An 18,423-nucleotide genomic window follows, 5' to 3' on the forward strand; every position below is an offset into this window, starting at 1 on the left:
CTCAGGGAAGCTCATCTGCATGCTCGTCGTCCTCATCGGGGTCTCGACCTGACTGCAGTTCGCCATAACCGACTTAATTGGGCAAATGCTCACATTCAATGGCGTCTGGCACTTTGGAGAGGTGTTCTCTTCACGGATGAATCCCGGTTTTCACTGTACAGGGCAGATGGCAGACAGCGTGTATGGCGTTGTGTGGGTGAGCGGTTTGCTGATGTCAACGTTGTGGATCGAGTCCCCCATGGTGGCAGTGGGGTTATGGTATGGGCAGGCGTATGTTATGGACAACGAACACAGGTGCATTTTATTGATGGCACAGAGAATGAGATTTTGAATGCATTTTGAATGAACAGAGATGCTGTGACGAGATCCTGAGGCCCATTGTTGTGCCATTCATCCACGACCATCACCTCATGCATGGTAATGCACGGCCTCATGTTGCAAGGATCTGTACACAATTCCTGGAAGCTGAAAACATCCCAGTTCTAGCATGGCCAGCATACTCACCGGACATGTCACCCATTGAGCATGTTTGGGATGCCCTGGATCGGCGTATACGATAGCGTGTTCCAGGTCCTGCCAATATCCAGCAACTTCGCACAGCCATTGAAGAGGAGTGAACCAACATTCCACAGGCCACAATCAACAACCCGATCAACTCTATGCAAAGAAAATGTGTTGCACTGCATAATGCAAAGGTGGTCACACCAGATACTGACCCCCCCGGACCCCCCTTTTGTGTACATAGAAAAAGTCTTAGATCTTTGAGTTCAGCTCATGACAAATGGGGGCAAAAACTAAAGTCTTGCATTTATAATTTTGTTCTAACGTTAGCTAACGTCAGTTTGTTTAAGTCAGTAGATGCATTTGAAATGAGACAGTAAAGTGTGTAGATCACTTGACCAGAAGCAAGCTGAAATCTATCATAATTTCAAGGGCAACAGGACGTTATGTCAGAATGAAATGTCAGTGGAAAGTGGAATGTCATACCCAGGAAATCATACTTTAAGATAAGAGCAAAGGCTAGAGAAGAATTCCAGAAACTATCCAGCAACGGCTCACAAAGATGACTTGATCATAAGTCATGCAGCGGATACCTGGATAAATCTCAGCCAGCAGAGGGAAAATGTGCTATATGGACTGTTTCACATATGGTAAAAACATCAAACATACACTCAAGAACAAAGGCACCTTTCATGACTTGTTTAAAACATGATGGCTGTTGCATTTCATTAATGTCTGACACAGAAGCACCACATGTTATGTGTACATGAATGAGTTAAGACTGAATGTGACAGATGTTATGAACCACCCACCACATTAAATCTGGCCAAAGCAGATGTGGGAAATCTAGACACACCTTGAATGAAAATCAGTAAGTTTAGACCACTTGATTGAAACAAACATGTACATCTTAACATCTTAAAAAGTGCACATGCTAGTTCTTTATGTCATGCTCAGTGCTGTCATTTCAATGAATCTTTACAAAGCACAATCCCTCAATTGAATTGACAATTGTATATTGCAGGAATAGACCACCAGCATTATTTATGCTAGAAGTAAATACAGGATCTGTCCAATATTAAAAACTACTACAGTAAACAGTGACAGGCACAATGCCATTCGAATGAGGTTGGAATCAAACACAAAGCATATAGAATCACAGAAGCAATGGCTTCTGATTTACTATAGAAAAATAAACAGACTCAGACCAGTCATATGTTGTTGATCAAAGGCTGCTCCATATATCATCTGAATATTGTTCACTGGCAAATACGGAGCACACTGCTTCTTAAAAACTAAGAACCTACATGTATAGCCTCTTTCACCTCTGACTCATGGAAAACTCCAATGGGTTGTAACATTAGAGGTCTATTTATCCAAGTCCTGTCAAGTATCCTCAAACTTTATTGCAAGGCAGTGTGAGGTCTTTGGACTTCAATGAACCCATGTGCTCATGTAACGTACAGGGTTATGACACAGATGTCCAGACCATGGTGAAAGTGAACATAAGCATAGTTTGCATGCTGATCAGGCACTAAAATTGTGTTCGAAAATATACAGGTTTTAAAAAATATATGAATGAAAATCACTTACCTGCAGACTGTGCTTGTGAAAACCTCAGACAGCATGTACAGTAAAGAACCATGCAGAGAAAGACAGCTCTCCTGTTAAAAACAACAACATGAATTACAGTTACAAACTGACTAAATTAACATTTAGTTGAAATTGATTTGTGATTTTACAATGCCTTCTGGCAACATCACAGCTCAAGCATTAATATCAACAGTAGATACACGGTTTTAATAGTAACAGAATTAATGTCCAGTCATTTTTCTGCCAATATTAATGTTATGCCTTATCCACAATTTTCACAGAAGAACAACCCCAGACAATGAATTTAAAATAAAACTGGTTTACACAATACCATTCAAAAGTTTATTTATTAACATTACTTTTTAAAGAAGACTTATGATCAATCACTAAGGCTGCATTTATTTGATCAAAATACAATAAAAACAGCAATAACGTGAAAATTTTAAATAACTGTTTTCTGTTCTAATATATTTTCAAATGTAATATATTCCTGTGATTGCAAAGCTGAATTTTCAGCATCATTATTGCAGTTTTAGTGCCAGAAGATCCTTCAGAAAATATTCTAATATGCAGATTTGGAGCTCAAGAAACATTTCTTATTATTATCAATGTTGTGAACAGTTATGCTGCTTAATATTGTTTTGTGAAAATGTATGCATTTTAGGATTCTTTAATGGATAGAAAGAACATGCTGTTTTCATGCATGTATCTTTAAATGCAAATGAGCTGCTGCTCCCCACCCTGCTTTCCAGAAGAGGGTGAAGCCTGTACCGCTCATGTATTGGATTACTCTGCCAAAAAACGAAAACATCTGTTTGGTTTTGATAATCATCTCTATCGCGGTCACGCTCATGTGACATTGCAGTGATTCATCATCATGAAAGTTTATTATCGGCATGCGTTTTAAAGCCTTATCAGTCTAAACTTCTGATATATGGTTTTCTGAGTGCGCACACCCGAAGCACCCGCACAGAAAGCTGGATGTCAGACAGAGCGTCCCGTGAGTATTAAACTAAGTTCTCTTTCACATCTTATTGTGCTCAAACTGTCAATAACACACACAAGATTATGTAAAAAACATCGCGGACTGTTTACAGCCAACGCTATCTCACAACCAATTCGTACAAATTCGTACGAGTGATAAAAAGGTGTCTAATTCGTACGAATTCGTACGACCTCACTTGTACGAATTTGTACGATTTGTCTAAACCCACGTGATGGGTAGGTTTAGGGGCGGGGTCAGGGGTAGGTCATTCGTATGAATTCATACGAATTGGGCAATTCGTAAAATATGTACGATTTAGCAAAAATCGTACTAATTCGTACGAGTGAGGTCGTATGAATTTGTACGAATTAGCCACCTCGTAGAATTCGTACGAATTGCCGTGAGATCAGGCTGGTACAGCTCACACAGAGCGGAGTCTGTTCTAATAGTGCAGAGTCCATCAGCAGTTGTGGGCGGGGCCTAAGCATATGTGACATCACATTGCATAGAAACTGAAACCGGCTTACATTTACATTTACATTTATTCATTTAGCTGACGCTTTTATACAAAGCGACTTACAATTGCTATATATGTCAGAGGTCGCACGCCTCTGGAGCAACTAGGGGTTAAGTGTCTTGCTCAGGGACACATTGGTGTCTCACAGTGGATTCGAACCCGGGTCTCTCACACCAAAGGCATGTGTCTTATCCATTGCGCTACCACCACCCCATATTCGGCTTATTCTGAGACACTGCTTATGACTTATGGGGATTAATAAAAATGAGTGGGTGGATTTTTACCATTATGTGGTTGCGTACACACATTGGGTCTCATTCATGAAACATTCGTAAATATACGAGTAAATATGTGAGTGATTTGTGCGTAAAGAGACATTCCCGAAAATTCTTCTCCTGATTCACAAATACTTCGTAAACGTCAGATTTGATAGTGAAATGTGTGTGTGGGTTAATGAATTCCAATCAGTCGTAAATGGGACGCGCGCCTGCACGCTCATTCTCAATTACCATAAATCCCGCCCATTAAAACCGACTGACAACTATATATGGGCATGATATTATGACACGAAACGAAGGATTTCAACGTCTTCTCAAAAGCGAATGAAGAAGAGAAATTTCTCAGATGCAGAAATTGAAGTTTTATTATCAGAAGGTCATTCAAAACGCCACATTTTATTTTCAAGCGTACATAGTGGGGCATTTCTCAGATTAAGGGCCAAATTGGGTTGCTGCAATTTTGAAAATTAAAATTCCAAATGTGACTAATTGGTATACATCAAATTATCAGTCCTTAAGTCAGGAGCGATGTTATGAGCTTGGTTGAGACCATAAGATAAGGGAATTTATGATTTTTTGCCATTTTCTTAACTATGTCAAGTAAATGTGTCATTACCATCACATCATCGAATATATGTAAAAAATAAAACTTAAATGATAAATCAGTGCTTTTAAAACATTTTGTGGTTTCACATAACAATCTATTTTATCTTGAACTTACTGGGATTGTTGATTTTTACTTGCAAGATGAATTATAGTCATTTAAGTATCTAAATTTCTGATTCATCAATCTACCCTGGCTTGGAATATAAGCTTATTTTAAGTGAATGCCATATATCAAAACTTTTTAATACAGTGATCATTTAGACTGTCCAACATTGTCAGAAACAAATAATTGTAGGATGTTTTTGTAATTTATACATAATTTATTGGCAAAAATATGTATGGTGATGGTGATGACACTGCAGTTCTGGTAATGACAGTTTGTTGCGGTGATGACAAATCACTGATCATAAGCTATTGTAATTTAAAGGGATACTCCACTTTTTTTGGAAATAGGCTCATTTTACAACTCCCCCAGAGTTAAACAGTTGAGTTTTACCATTTTCGAATCCATTCAGCCGAACTCAGGGTCTGGCGGTACCACTTTTAGCATAGCTTAGCATAGATCATTGAATCGGACAAGACCATTAGCATCTATCTCAAAAAATGACCAAAGAGTTTCGATATTTTTCCTTTTTAAAATTTGACTCTTCTGTAGTTACATCGTGTACTAAGACCGACGGACAATTAAAAGTTGCGATTTTCTAGGCTGAATTGACTAGGAACTATACTCTCATTCCTGCGTAATAATCAAGAAACTTTGCTTTCGTACCATGGGTCCAGCAGGCGTAATGATATGACGCAGCGCCTGAAAATAGTCCCCAGCTCGATAGACTATACTAGGATCGACTATTTTCAGGCGCTGCGTCATTACGCCTGCTGGACCCATGGTACGACAGCAACGTTTCTTGATTATTACGCAGGAATGAGAGATATTCAATGATCTATGCTAAGCTATGGTAAAAGTGGTACCGCCAGACCCGGAGATTGGCTGAATGGATTCGAAAACGGTAAAACTCAACTGTTTAACTCTGGGGGACTTGTAAAATGAGCCTATTACCAAAAAAAGTGGAGTATCCCTTTAAGAGCCTAAGTGACTTCAGACCAACAAAAAAATAATAATAAATAAACAGCTAGTAATCTGTTTAAACATCAAAACATAGTTTAATCTGATTATGGAAGATCAAACATGAACTGTGTTCCTTGTGAACAGGATTGGTTCAGTATAATTATAGTCTAAACAGACTATTTAATCATTTCATAACCATGTTGAATAAAGAAAAAAACATGAAACAGGAGGGCAGTTTAGAACAGGTTGTCACAGTTGTGTTCTGTTTGTGTTAGTCCTATTAGTCCTATTTTGGTGTGTGTAACCTTCTGCCTGTCTGTACCCGTTGGATATTATTATAAGGAAAAGTTTGTATTGGAACTTTTGTCTCCTCATCTTCTGCCTGCACCACACAGTGATAGAACTACGGACCTCCAAAATGGATGATGGAGCTCAGTTTATTTCGGTGGCTCAGGAGAGCACTGATTTTTTGAGTTTCACAATGAACTTCTGTCGTCTTAAATTTACCAGCCTGCTCGACGATGAGACCCTGAGGACCTTGTTCCTGATTGGGGCCACTTTCAACCGTCCCATTGATCTCCCCGACACCACGGGACTGAACTGGAGGGAAATTGTCCTCCGGTGTCTGAAAAGTGTCGGGCTTCGATCAGGAACACAGCCAGAGCCAGGGAATCCTCACGCCTCACCGTCTGTGCCCTCAGCCAAGATGGCCGCCGCCTCGCCGCCTGAGCCCTCAGCTAAGAAGGCCATCGCCTCACCGTCTGAGCCCTCAGCCAAGATGGCCGCCGCCTCGCCACCTGAACCCTCAGCCAAGATGGCCGCCACCTCGCTGCCTGAACCCTCAGCCAAGAAGGCCACCGCCTCACCATCTGAGCCCTCAGCCAAGATGGCCGCGGCCACGCCCAGTCCAGAGTCTCGTCCCGCCGAGACCGCCCTTCCTGGATCTCGTCTTCCAGAGGCCAGTCCTGCCGAGCCTGAGAATCTTCACATCATGTCTACCGAGCCTGAGAATCTTCACGTCATGCCTGACCAGCCTGATCTTCACGTCGAGCCTGCCGAGCCAGAGACTGTTCACGTCGTGCCCGCCGAGCCAGAGACGCTTCACGTCAGTCCGGTTGAGTCTGAATCTTCTGTTCCCGAGCCTGAATCTGAATTCCCACCCAGCCTCCCTCTCCCACCTCCTCCCATCTGCCTCCTCTCAACCCTTCTTCCACCACTGCCAGTCAGCCCCTCTGCTCCTCTAACAACCTTCGGGGAGGTGGAGTCGCCGTGGGTCTGCCTGTCATCCACTCCATTAGGGTCGGTGGATCCCCGGTCTCCGCCTCCGACCTCCTCGACCCGGACTCCATTGCGGCCTATCGGACCATTGGCTCCGCCGTGGCTCCTGTCTCCCTCATCTCCGCTGTGGCCCATCAGTCCACAAGCTCCCCCGGGTTCCCTCGTCCCCCCAGTTCCACCTTGGTCATTCCTTGCCCTGCCCTCGCCTCGGGACTACCCTCCTCTGGCTTTGCCTCGTCCATTCGTCCCTCTGGCTCCGTTGAGCTCCTCTCTCCCTCCAGCTCCACCTTGGTCCTCGGTCCCCCTGGCTCCACCGTGGCCTTCTGGATCCCCGCCTGCGCTTCAGTCGCCAGAGCCATCTGCGTTGCCAAGTCCCTCCAGATCCTCTGCATTGCCCTGTCTCATCGGCTCTCCGGCTCCACCCTGGTCTCCTCTCCCACCAGCTCCCTTATCTTTTAGACATTTTCTGTATGATTTGGACCTTTAGACAGCTGCTTTTGGATCCATGTCACACCTAAACACAACAATTATAATGAATTAATTTAGTATTTTAAAAACAAATGCATTACTTAATTTAAAATATAGTGACTTTTGATTGGTAAATGTATATTAATTCATTTAAGATAACGTATTCAACATAAATTCTTTAAAGAACAGTATGTTTAATGTATCTGCCGTCATCACCACCACAACCTGTCATTACCAGCACAAGCTGTAATGTGCTGGTAATGACTGTGCTGGTAATGACATTTTTGTCAAAAAACTAGCCTTACAAGCAAAGATGATGACTAAACAAGTGTAGCTAGCTTTCTACATGTAATGTACACCATTTTAACTATTAAAGTGATAAAAATAATCTAAAAATGTTTAAAATTACAGAAATACAACACATATGGTAATGACGCATAATAAGTGTACATGCCCAACACAAAAAATAAAGAGTAGATTTACTTACTTTTCTGAACATCAAGGCATCAGTCTTGCAGCTTGAAATCCATATGCTCCACTATGATATTAGGTTACCATGGCTACCAAATAAACTTTTGATGAAAAAAAAGTAGGAAAGTGCCTTTATGCAGAGCGTGTTGGTAATGACGGCTAAACCATGGGACAGGTAGAAATTAAGCAACATAAAGTACAAAATGCATATATATGCTTAATCTGTGCATGTAGTTTATTAGTTCAGGTAACATTTAATTCATATACATTTTTTTTTTTATTAATTTGTGATAAATAATGTTTGAGATATGGCATGACATGAGAAAACTCTGGTGGCGGACAACACCAGAACACAGATAATGTACCACAAAACACCAATAAAATGTGTTAAAATAATTAGTAAGAGCAGCCATTAAAAAGTCTAGGCTTGTTTTTGTTTATACTAATTAGTGGTGCTAAAATATATTAGATTTAATTAGTTTTTAATAGAATTACACCCTGTGGACAGAAATAGGCCCGAATTCTGGGAAATACCGTATCAGGTCCAAAAAAAAAAAGGATTTTTTAGATAATAATGCTTTTACCTAAATGCTTTAGGTAAAAATGCTTGGCAGCATAGCCTACAGATGCAGTTAACGGAGTTTCATCTGTTAATCGAACAGTCCCAGAAGTGAAAAGAAAATGGTTCGACATGAAGCTTGACTGCAACACTTGTGACTTGCGGAAAAAATAAATAAATGAATAAACAGCTTGAATATAAAAAATATTTTAAAAAATAAAAGACTTGCGGACTTGTGTTCCGTTTGCAGATGCTATTATTGGCTCTCGTAATAAAAGTAAAAAGAAAAACCGTATGTAATTACTATATATAATATTTTTTCAAAATGCTGTGTAATATGTACCCGATTAAGGTGAATTAAAATGCAGCCTTATTAATGAGCAAAACGTTCGGATGTTAAACACACTATTTACGCGTGGCTGGGAGCAGGTGTAGATTTCTTTCGTACCAACTAACATTTGGAAAATACGAACATTTTAATGAATCCGAAAATTTACGCCAGAACCACTTTACACACGATTTACACAAAAATTCGTTCTCGTGTTTCATGAATGAGACCCATTGTGTATATGTGGTTGCGTACACACATGCTGACACACATTTATGTTCAAACACCAAGTAAAAGTGAATTTTGCATAATAGGTCCCCTATAATGCACCATTGCTGAATAAATATTATATTTATAAATAAAATATTAGTTGTTTTTTTTTACATTTAAAAAGAATATCTCACTGACCCAAAACTTTCGAATGGTAGTGTATATCCTAAGAGTTTAATAAAGTTCAAGCATTTATTTCCCACATGCATACTGACTAGAAATCTGTTTTGTTATGTTAAGAAGTTTATGTTATGTGTCCAATCTCTCAAATGACAATGAGTGACAAGCAGCTTAAAGGTCCAACAGTAGTGTATTGCAACACTGAGAAAACAACAAGGCCTCTGAGAGAGTTATTTAAAACCCATGAAAGGTCAAACCAAAGAACCAAAAACTCTTTGCCACTGATCTTTTTTTTTTCTCCGCTACCGAAAGAAAACAAAGTATTGGGATCACATTGTTCCATTCTACACTAAAGCATCATCACATCCATCTAAATTATCAGTCTAGTCAGTGTCCAAAAGCAACGCTCCATCTGCCTGTAGACCCAGGAACACTTGGCAGCAGCAGCAGTATCTACTGTAAAGCCCTAACAGCTGTTTCTGCTCAGTAGGCAGTCAAAGCTTATCATCTGCCTGGATACCAAAAATTTGCAATGCTCCATATAGAAAGTGAGTGTTTCCTCTCAGTATGCCAAGGCGAGGAAATTCTGAGAGCTTCATTCTAAAAGCTCTTAAATCAATCAAAAACTGATACACTAAAATGAGTGCATTGAATTATGGTCAATGATTCAATGCACTCATTGACTATAATTCATAATTCAAAATATAGGTTAGTACAGATCCAATTTGAGTTGATTCTTCTTAAATTCTTAAATTTGATCTATCACCCAAGAAACATGAAAGAAAAAATTGTGAATTAGTGGTGGTCTAGGTGGTCCTGCAGTGTCACTGAAATTCTAATGGAGACTCCAAGAAATGGATTGACGAGTGCAGATATATTGAGGTATTTATAATGAGTGTTGATCAATTTGCACTATGCAGCAAAAATGGTTGATTCTATGACAATAAGCAAAGGTGGATTTACATGACATCTTAAGACTCCTCCGTCACTCTGGTGTTCAGTTATATATTCTTTTTCTGCCCCCATGTGCCGACACTGTGGATGTGGGAATGCCATTCGTGACCAAATTTAGTATTTTACTTTAGTCAGCATTTTCTGTCATAGCCACAAGAACTAAATCCTTGCCATGGACAATGATACAGTTCAGAGAGTGCAAGAGAGAGACAGCACTAATCTAAACACATGATTTCACCCCTAATAAAGTATATAAAATGGAAATTGTATACAAATGCAATCAAGATCTGTAACAACTGATCACTCTATGCCAGTTATACAAATGAGAAAACTTAGGCTAGAGAAACACCAAACATGGATCTGGAGAAAAACACAATCAATCAATCTATCAATAAACTAACTATATAATTTATAGATAATTATACTCGTTATATATTTTTTTTCTTAAATTATAGGCTACCTCACAAAATGCTGTCAGATATCTTTGCTTAAAATAAAGAAAAAAAAGTTTGCCAAATGAGGTAAAAAATATATATATTTTTTTTTTTTTAGTTCACTGAAAAAGTGTGTTACGCATTTTAGCTTCTCAAGCGAAACGATCTTGTTTGATTTTACTGGAAAACAATTGAAATACTAAGTAAATAGCCTCCTGACAAAACAGCTGAGCAGGACACTAAAAAACAAGTAGGCTAAATAACTCCTAAACTAACCACTGGTTACAAAACACAATTTAAAGCAATTAATTCATTAAATCAGTAAAAAAAATAAGTTAATCTAAAACAAAGGTATATTTTTCTCAAAACAATTATTTACTTCTGGTTCTGATAGAATGCTGTTCACAAAAGTTAAACACGTTTTCTCTGTCCCATTCATTCATCAAGTTTCCCCAAACTTCAGAATGGACATCATAACGGACCTCCCTTCGCGAACTCATTCTTCCTTATGTAACCGAGCTGACAGCCAACAGGCTAATTTATGACCCATTTAACATTTGTGTGAAATCTATCTATCTATTGCCATGACGTTACTCACCCCCCGACTCCAGCTGCTTTGAGTCTGGAGTTCGGGGCATTGTCCGGCTCCATCGCGCTTACTTCATTCTTCCTCGGGAGTGTTTGCTGCAGTCAAGACATGACAGAGTTGCTGATTTACTTCCATATCACAACGTCCCTTAATAACTGCTGAAGGTCTTAATGCACCACTGTATTACAACACTACATGCCGTAGTCTTTCCCAATTGACAAATGTAGTGCTTTCCAAAGAGAGAAACCTGCGAGGCGCAATGCAGACTTTTCCATCTGACAGTAATAGATCCGATGATGCTGAAAACTAGAAAGTTAAGTCCAAAGAGGCACAGACATCGTTTGCTGAAGTGAAGTACAAGCGTTTAGTCAAGTCGCCGAATCTCAAGTACTTAGTAGGCATGCTGAAGATTTGAGACACTGGAAGCATATTTCCCTCTGTCGCCCTCAACTGTCTTATGAGGAAGAAACACTTCGCTCTGGAAACTAGAAGGGATTCAATGGAAGGTGTGTCTTTCTAAACCCACGCGTTTATTTTCGCTTTCGTCGAAAAAAATAGATAAAAAAATAAGCCAATATATGTAGGCCTATATTTAATTTATCACAGATGTGGATCATTAGTTCCCTCATCGCACTTTCATGCTGATTTGGGCATTTGCTCTTGTGAAAGTCTATCTTGTTAACTTTCAACAAGAAGACATTATTATTATTTTTTTATGTATTTAAAGCAATTACAAAGTCCTTTCTTTCAGTGCATTTATAAGGAAGTCCACAGTTAAAGGAGTCCCAGAAAATATATTGGGCTTCGCTGAATATTCTTAAGAGAATGAAAAGTGCTTTTATTTAATTTATTTACTTTTGTTTTGACCAAATTTCACATTCAATGCTGCTAATACATATCCCAACTTTATGGTTTTGCTGACTGAAGTATAGGCTGCACAGAGCCAGTATTATTAGACTCTTTAAAAAAGAAAGCTGTAAAATCTTTAAAAGTTTGTGGGCTTTATAAAGGCTTTAATATTTTATTTGTAATTTTTTTTTTACCTGATTGTACTCTTATTTTTATATTACCCTCACCCACAACAAACTGATTTCAAATGACATGGCAAAAATTGTTGTCATTAACGTAATCCATTACATTACACATTTAAAGTATCTGACTACTTTTCGATTACTTTTCGATTGCTTGTGACCTAACTCGTTTATCACATTGATTTGAATAGGAAATTCTTGTGCCATATCCCATATTGATATAAGAATACAAAGAGTGAGAAAATATATTCCATTCTTGGTTATCAACAACATGAAGTGCATTATACAGTATATTACATTACGTCAGGGTTTCCAAGATTGGTGTTAGAGATGGAACTGCAGGGGTTTGTGAGTTTAAAGGTGCTATAAGCGATGCTGGGTGACGTCACTTCTTGTTGACGTTCGAAGTATTGTCAAACAAAACGGAGGCTAACTCGACCATCCCTCCTCCTCATCCCGTCCCGTCCCGTTTTTCTCTGTGCGTTTCCACAAAAAAAAAGAAAATTTGGAAAAAGCATTAACGTGCAACGCGCTGAAATCAATTACTCATCATTAAAGTCTTTTGGCTTCATACTTTTGGCATAAAGTTAAATATTTTTCATACCTGACCAGAAGATGTTCAAATAAATGTCACATTAGACAAGGAAGTTTTTAGGTTGTGTTTGAATAATTACGTATCTTATTTAGCTGAGGTAAATTAAACGCAATTCTCACGTAAGGACTGCTCGATGAAGAATGAGACTCTCATTATGAGAGAAGGCCCAATGGTCAGTTGAAATTTAAAAGGCTGATTTTCGCGCTTCAGGGCAGTGACGAGTACATATGTCATCCAGTGGTTGTCCAGACACCCTAGGCACAACCTTAAGCACTGGCCCTGAACGGTGGTTCAATGTCAACATTGTGACAACGCTGTAACAATCTTCACCACACAACGTATTTAAAGAAACCTTTTGGCCATGTTGATAAAACGTTGTTAGAAGGTCGGGTATGTTGTGCCAACATTCTGTGTTTGCTGGGTATGTAGGCTAGTCCAGTGGTTGTCAAGACACCGTTGGCACAACCTTAAGCAATGGCCCTGAACGGTGGTTTAATGTCAACATTGTGACAACGCTGTAACAACCTACACCACACAACATATTTATAGCAACCTTTGATAACCTGTTGATAAAACGTTGTTAGAAGGTTGGGTACGTTGTGCCAACGTTCTGTGTTTGCTGGGTAGTGTTTCCCCTAGCAGGGGATTTGCATGCTGATTTCGTAATGCTAATTCAAACATACCTTAAATGATGACGTTGTGAATGATAGTCCAAAGTGAATTGTGTTAGAATTGTCAGAGAGCGGATTTTGGAATTGCTGTTTGTAATCACGGGATACTGGCGAAAAGTCACGTGAGAGAAGGCAACGCCTTCCACGTTGATGTGTGATTGCTGATTGATTACTTTGTTAAAGGCGGGCATACAATGTCTCTGCGATTTCAGCAAGGTACCTACTCACACTGAACGAGATGATCGCATGCGATGTAAAGCCAAAGCTCAGGATTTATGTGCTCACACTTACGATCCGAACGTCGAGCTGCAACTTCACTGCTCACACATGTGAAAAATGCACGAATCAGCGCGATAAACCCTTGTGCCGGGTTGCGCCTATAGACGATATCATGTATCCGGAGATATTGTCAAAACAAGCATCAGCTATCAATATCAAGATGATTTAGCATTTCCAATTTATGTATTAAATTATTATTAGTATTACTGTATTATTATTATTATTATTAGGGAAGGCCTAGGCTACTTTTATTATTAAATTGATAGGCTAAATTGATTAAACACTGAGTTTATGGAAATCGGTTCGTAGGCAAAGCTGAAAATCGGCCCGACCCAAAAAAGAGTCGCACGAGTCAGAATTTGGCTCAAATTATAAACAATAGAACATAGGCTACAATAGAAGAAAAAATATGAAATAAAAATGAAATTAACAATGCTTCAAGTTTTTGAAGTCAGTATAGCATTCAGCTAATAGCCTAATACAGAAATTGAATAAAGTTTTAGACGAATTGTTTGGAAGGGTGAGTAAATGATGACAGAATTTTTCTTTTTGAGTGGACTATGCCTTTAAGTCACTATGAAATTAAAATGAACAATTCTTATTTTATATGGAATGCTGCAGTGTTTATTATAAGTGGTTTATCTGTGCACATATTTATTTATTTATTTAAATCATGTGCCCTTTTAATCTTAAATCAAAATGTCTTCCCCTCCCACTTCGACATCTTTTTTTTTCTCTGATGACGTTTTTGCTGGTGCGAGGGCAGGACAACCTTTCACTCACATGAGATCACAGCAATAGTAAACCACAACGATCAATTCCTGATGGACAAAATCAAGTACCGCCCTAGATTTTTTCTCATTCAAGAAGCCATTTCACTCGTCACAACAGGGAAGAATAGAGGATCGTAACTTCCGTTTCATGCCAACTTTAATCTTCAGTTTGTACACAGATTATAGGATACTCCACCCTAAAATGGATATTCTCTCATCATTTACTAATCCTCATGCCATGCCGATATGACTTTCTTTAGATGAGCACATATGACATTTTTTAATAAAAAAAAAAAAGAAGTAATCCATCTGCGTGAGTTCATATAATGCAAGTAGATAGCAGAGGTGTAAAGATGACCTGAAAACCATACTTGAGTAAAAGTACAGATACCTTACAGCGAAAATTATTCCATTACGAGTCACCAATATCAATACGACTTGAGTAAAAGTCTTAGAGTATCTGATTTTAACAGTACTTAAGTATTTTACTCATACTGAACGTAAGCTCAAAGAGGAACTAGTCCTCAACACCTAAAATACATGCCAGTGAAAACCAAGAAACAGTTGATTTGTGAGGAGTGCGATCAAGTTTATTTTTCCAAAATCAAAATAAAACTGAAGACCTAAATATTTAAATCAAGGTTGACACAACAGCCTCTTAAACATCTGCTAACTCTCAAGTCTCAGTTAAGCTCAAGTGCTCAACAAGGGCATAAGAAAACCAATATCCTTCAAAAAAAAAGTATCTTCAATATAATGGATAAATAAAATAATTTTAAGTAAAATGAAATAGTCAAAGCCTACTTGCACTGGACGTGCTGGTTTCAGCCTCATCTCATATATGAAACACGTGCGATTGAGCAACTACCTGCTAATGCACTCGCATTCAGTAAAGTAGCCTTGTTGACAAGTTTGGGTGAGTAAGGGCGAGTAAGTTATAGTACCTCCAATGCCCTGTAGATGGTGATATCGCTTCTTTATAGCAGCAATAAACTGCTGCAGAAAAAGTTAGGTTCCATGCAATATGTAACGATTAATTGCATTACTCTTCACAAATGTATTGGAGTAAAGAGTACATAACTTGTTCAAAAATGTAGTCAAGTAGAAAGTAAAAGTTGCTAATATCTTTGATACTCAGTAAAACTACAAACTAGCCTAAAAGATACTTCTTCCTTCAAGCATCCTTCAAGCAGGTCGTCTATGTGACATAGCAGCAAAACATGGCCATACAATCACACTGACACCATCTAATTTTACTGTAATGTAGATGAAATTCTTACAGTGGAATACTCTACTGTACTTCTTTACTCCAGAAATAAGAAGACCTACTGTAAATAAAAAAATAAAAAATTACATTTTGAGTAATCGGTCCTTAGAATATTATCCTAAAAGTCTTTGACATCATCCAGGTGTTTCTTAGCAAGTATGAGAAGAGATTTGTTGTTCCCTTTCAAAAGCTACACTTAAAAGGTATAATGGAGGATTTTCCCGAATTTTAGAAAAGAACCGCCCTCTCCACTTTTTAAAAAAAATGCACATTACCTGCACCCGAGAGGGAACGCCTATTAAACGTGTGCACGAGAGAGCATGCACGGGCCTAGTTCTCCTCGTGCACGCTCTGTTTACAAGTTGCTGTTGGCATGGCTCATACAAGCCTACTTTCCAAAAGAAGATTTGCACTTTTTCCACTATGTCAGACTCGCCACCGGTAAGTGAAAATCTATTTACGACAAGCATCTCTATAGCTAACTTTAGCATGCTACAGGCCAATAAACAAGCCAAACTTTACCTGTCAAGTAGAAACTTTGCGACTGAGGCATCAGTGGGAAACCCGTGCTTTTAGCGCACGCCAGCGTGTGAAAAATTCTCCCAAAAACACTGGTCTCGTTTCTTTCTTCAGAGGCCTTTCTCTTCTTGTCATACAATTCGTAGACACTTTTTCTCTTGCGACCTTCAGACATTTTGAAAAAACCCGGTGCGAGCTTCAATGAATGGCTGAAACCGTAGCTCACCACACATATACACATGAAAGTGCGCATGCGCAGAACGCGAAAACTACCTAGGGACGAGCACGTACGACGGCCTTACGTAAACATATCACCAGAATGATTGACAATTAGGAGGACCAATAGTCTTGATGATCCACCCGGAAAAAGAAAATCCTCCACTATACCTTTAATGCTGTGCTTGATTCAGCACTCTGGGAACACTTTTTGTATGACTAGCTGTGAAATATGTGTGTAACACGTCAATGGAATAAATGTCTCTCTTCTAGGAGTTAGTTTTCACTAGGCAGTGCGCAGAAAATTATCTTTATCCTCTCACTCTGTCAAACAAGTGAAAAGGGAAAGAAAAAAAAATTGTGATGTGCAAAGCAAACGGTGTGTGCCTCCATGTTTACGGTCCATGTCTGAATGCGACACACACAGTATGGCTTTGTTTGTTTGGGGGAGGAGCATGCTGCCCTTGCGTTGGATCAGGGCAAGTGTGAGCATTGTGAATTATTCACGGTTAAGATGCTTTGTGCTCGCTTTGCTTACTTCCAAGGCCAGTATGGGGCTCCCGTATGGATCTTGCTGAGGGGCGAGAGACGGGTCCGGTGCCTCTTCTGCTCGGGTGGAGGACAACGAATCTCTTGAATCCGGTATGGATTCGTTGCCTACGAGTTGCCTACCTCTGAGCGTTCCTCACATGATGATAAAGGAGGTGGTTACTCAGCGGTGGCCAGGTTACAGATAGACTGGCCACACGAACAAGAGACTCCCAAACACTCTAAACTGGAAGATAGACAGGAGCGGTCTCTCCCCTTCCTTGTCCCCTCTACTTCTCTCTGAGTCACCCAGCCTCCCTGGGTCTGGACGCAATGGCGCATACATGGCCCAACATGCACCTGTATGCGTTTCTCCTGGTTTCTCTGCTACCGGGGGTCCTAGCCAGAGCTCGCCAACAAGGGTCTTGCCTCTTACTGATAGCGCCGCGTTGGCCAAACAGAGTCTGGTTCTCTGAAATAATATCTGTCCTGGACGGCTTGCCCTGGGCGATAGTGGAAAGGAGGGGACCTTCTGTCTTGGGCACAGCGGACGTTATTTCAGTGTCCCTCAGTTGGCCCCTAAAGGGTACCGACTGAGGGACACTGGGCTTTTATCTGAAGTTTTAGAAACCGTTCTCAGTGCTAGGGCTCCCTCCTCTAGAAGTAGTTATTCCAATAAATTGGATGTCTTTGAAAGGTGGTGCACTACACGTAATGCAGATATAGTTAGCTGCCGGATTGTTTCAGTTCTGGACTTCCTGCAGGAACAATTATCAGCAGGCACATGCCCCGCCACTCTCAGGGTTTAATGTGGCCGCTTTATCGGCTTGCCACACCGTGATTGACGGGGTCTGGTGTCACTCGGGAAGAATCCTCTGCTCGCCCGCTTCGTTCATGGGGCCAGGCAACTGAGGCCTCTGTTAGAACAAATATCCCTTCATGGGACTTAGCTATAGTCCATGAGAGGCTGGTAGAGACCCCCTTTTAACCTCTAGAGTCAGTGCCTGACAAGCTTCTGACTCTAAAGATGTTTTTTCTTATGGCTATCACTTCTTTGAAAAGATTTGGGGATTTACAAACTCTGTCTGTCTTGCCATCTTGCTCAGACTTTGCCCCAGGAATGGGGAAAGCAATTTTGCATCCTCATCCTGACTACCTGCCTAAGGTTCCTTCCTCAACCATACATCCGGTCACTTTTGAGGCCTTCTTTCCTCCGCCGTTCACAATGCCGGATCAGGAGAAACTTCACAGACTGTGTCCAGTCCGTGCTCTTCAGGCCTACGTCCACCACACTAGCCAGTGGGGTAAGTCAGAGCAACTAGTCGTTTGTCATGGGGGCTGTAACAGGCTGTCGCAAAACAGACAATTTCACATTGGGCGAGGAATGCTATTGCCTGATGCTAAAAGCGCTATTTAAATAAAGCTGACTTGACTTGCCTATGAGACTTGCCTAGCTTCGCCAGTAGGCATCAGGGCTCATTCTACCAGGGGGGTCGCATCTTCCTAAGCCTTGGTGGGGGTTGCCCC

The 18,423-nt window shown here is 40.1% G+C and overlaps 1 protein-coding gene across 4 annotated transcripts in view; it reads right to left on the reverse strand.

Annotated features, from left to right (window-relative positions):
* The window catches only part of col27a1b (collagen, type XXVII, alpha 1b), a 117,940-nt gene extending 106,480 nt beyond the window's left edge, over positions 1–11,460 (reverse strand). For 3 of the 4 annotated variants that reach the window (XR_014205902.1, XM_082168894.1, XM_082168892.1), the window contains exons 1-2: positions 11,027–11,460; positions 2,095–2,165 (exon numbers count right to left, since the gene is read on the reverse strand). Coding sequence is in view for 3 of the 4 variants with exons in the window: in XM_082168894.1 (XP_082025020.1) it covers positions 2,095–2,165; positions 11,027–11,079 (124 nt within the window). In the remaining variant the exon portion in view is untranslated. The remainder of the gene's footprint in view (positions 1–2,094; positions 2,166–11,026) is intronic. The other variant, XM_082168893.1, reaches the window with a different exon arrangement.
* Positions 11,461–18,423: the final 6,963 nt, after the last annotated feature.

Source organism: Leuciscus leuciscus (assembly GCF_965113295.1).
Source record: "Leuciscus leuciscus genome assembly, chromosome: 5".
NCBI lineage: Eukaryota > Metazoa > Chordata > Actinopteri > Cypriniformes > Leuciscidae > Leuciscus > Leuciscus leuciscus.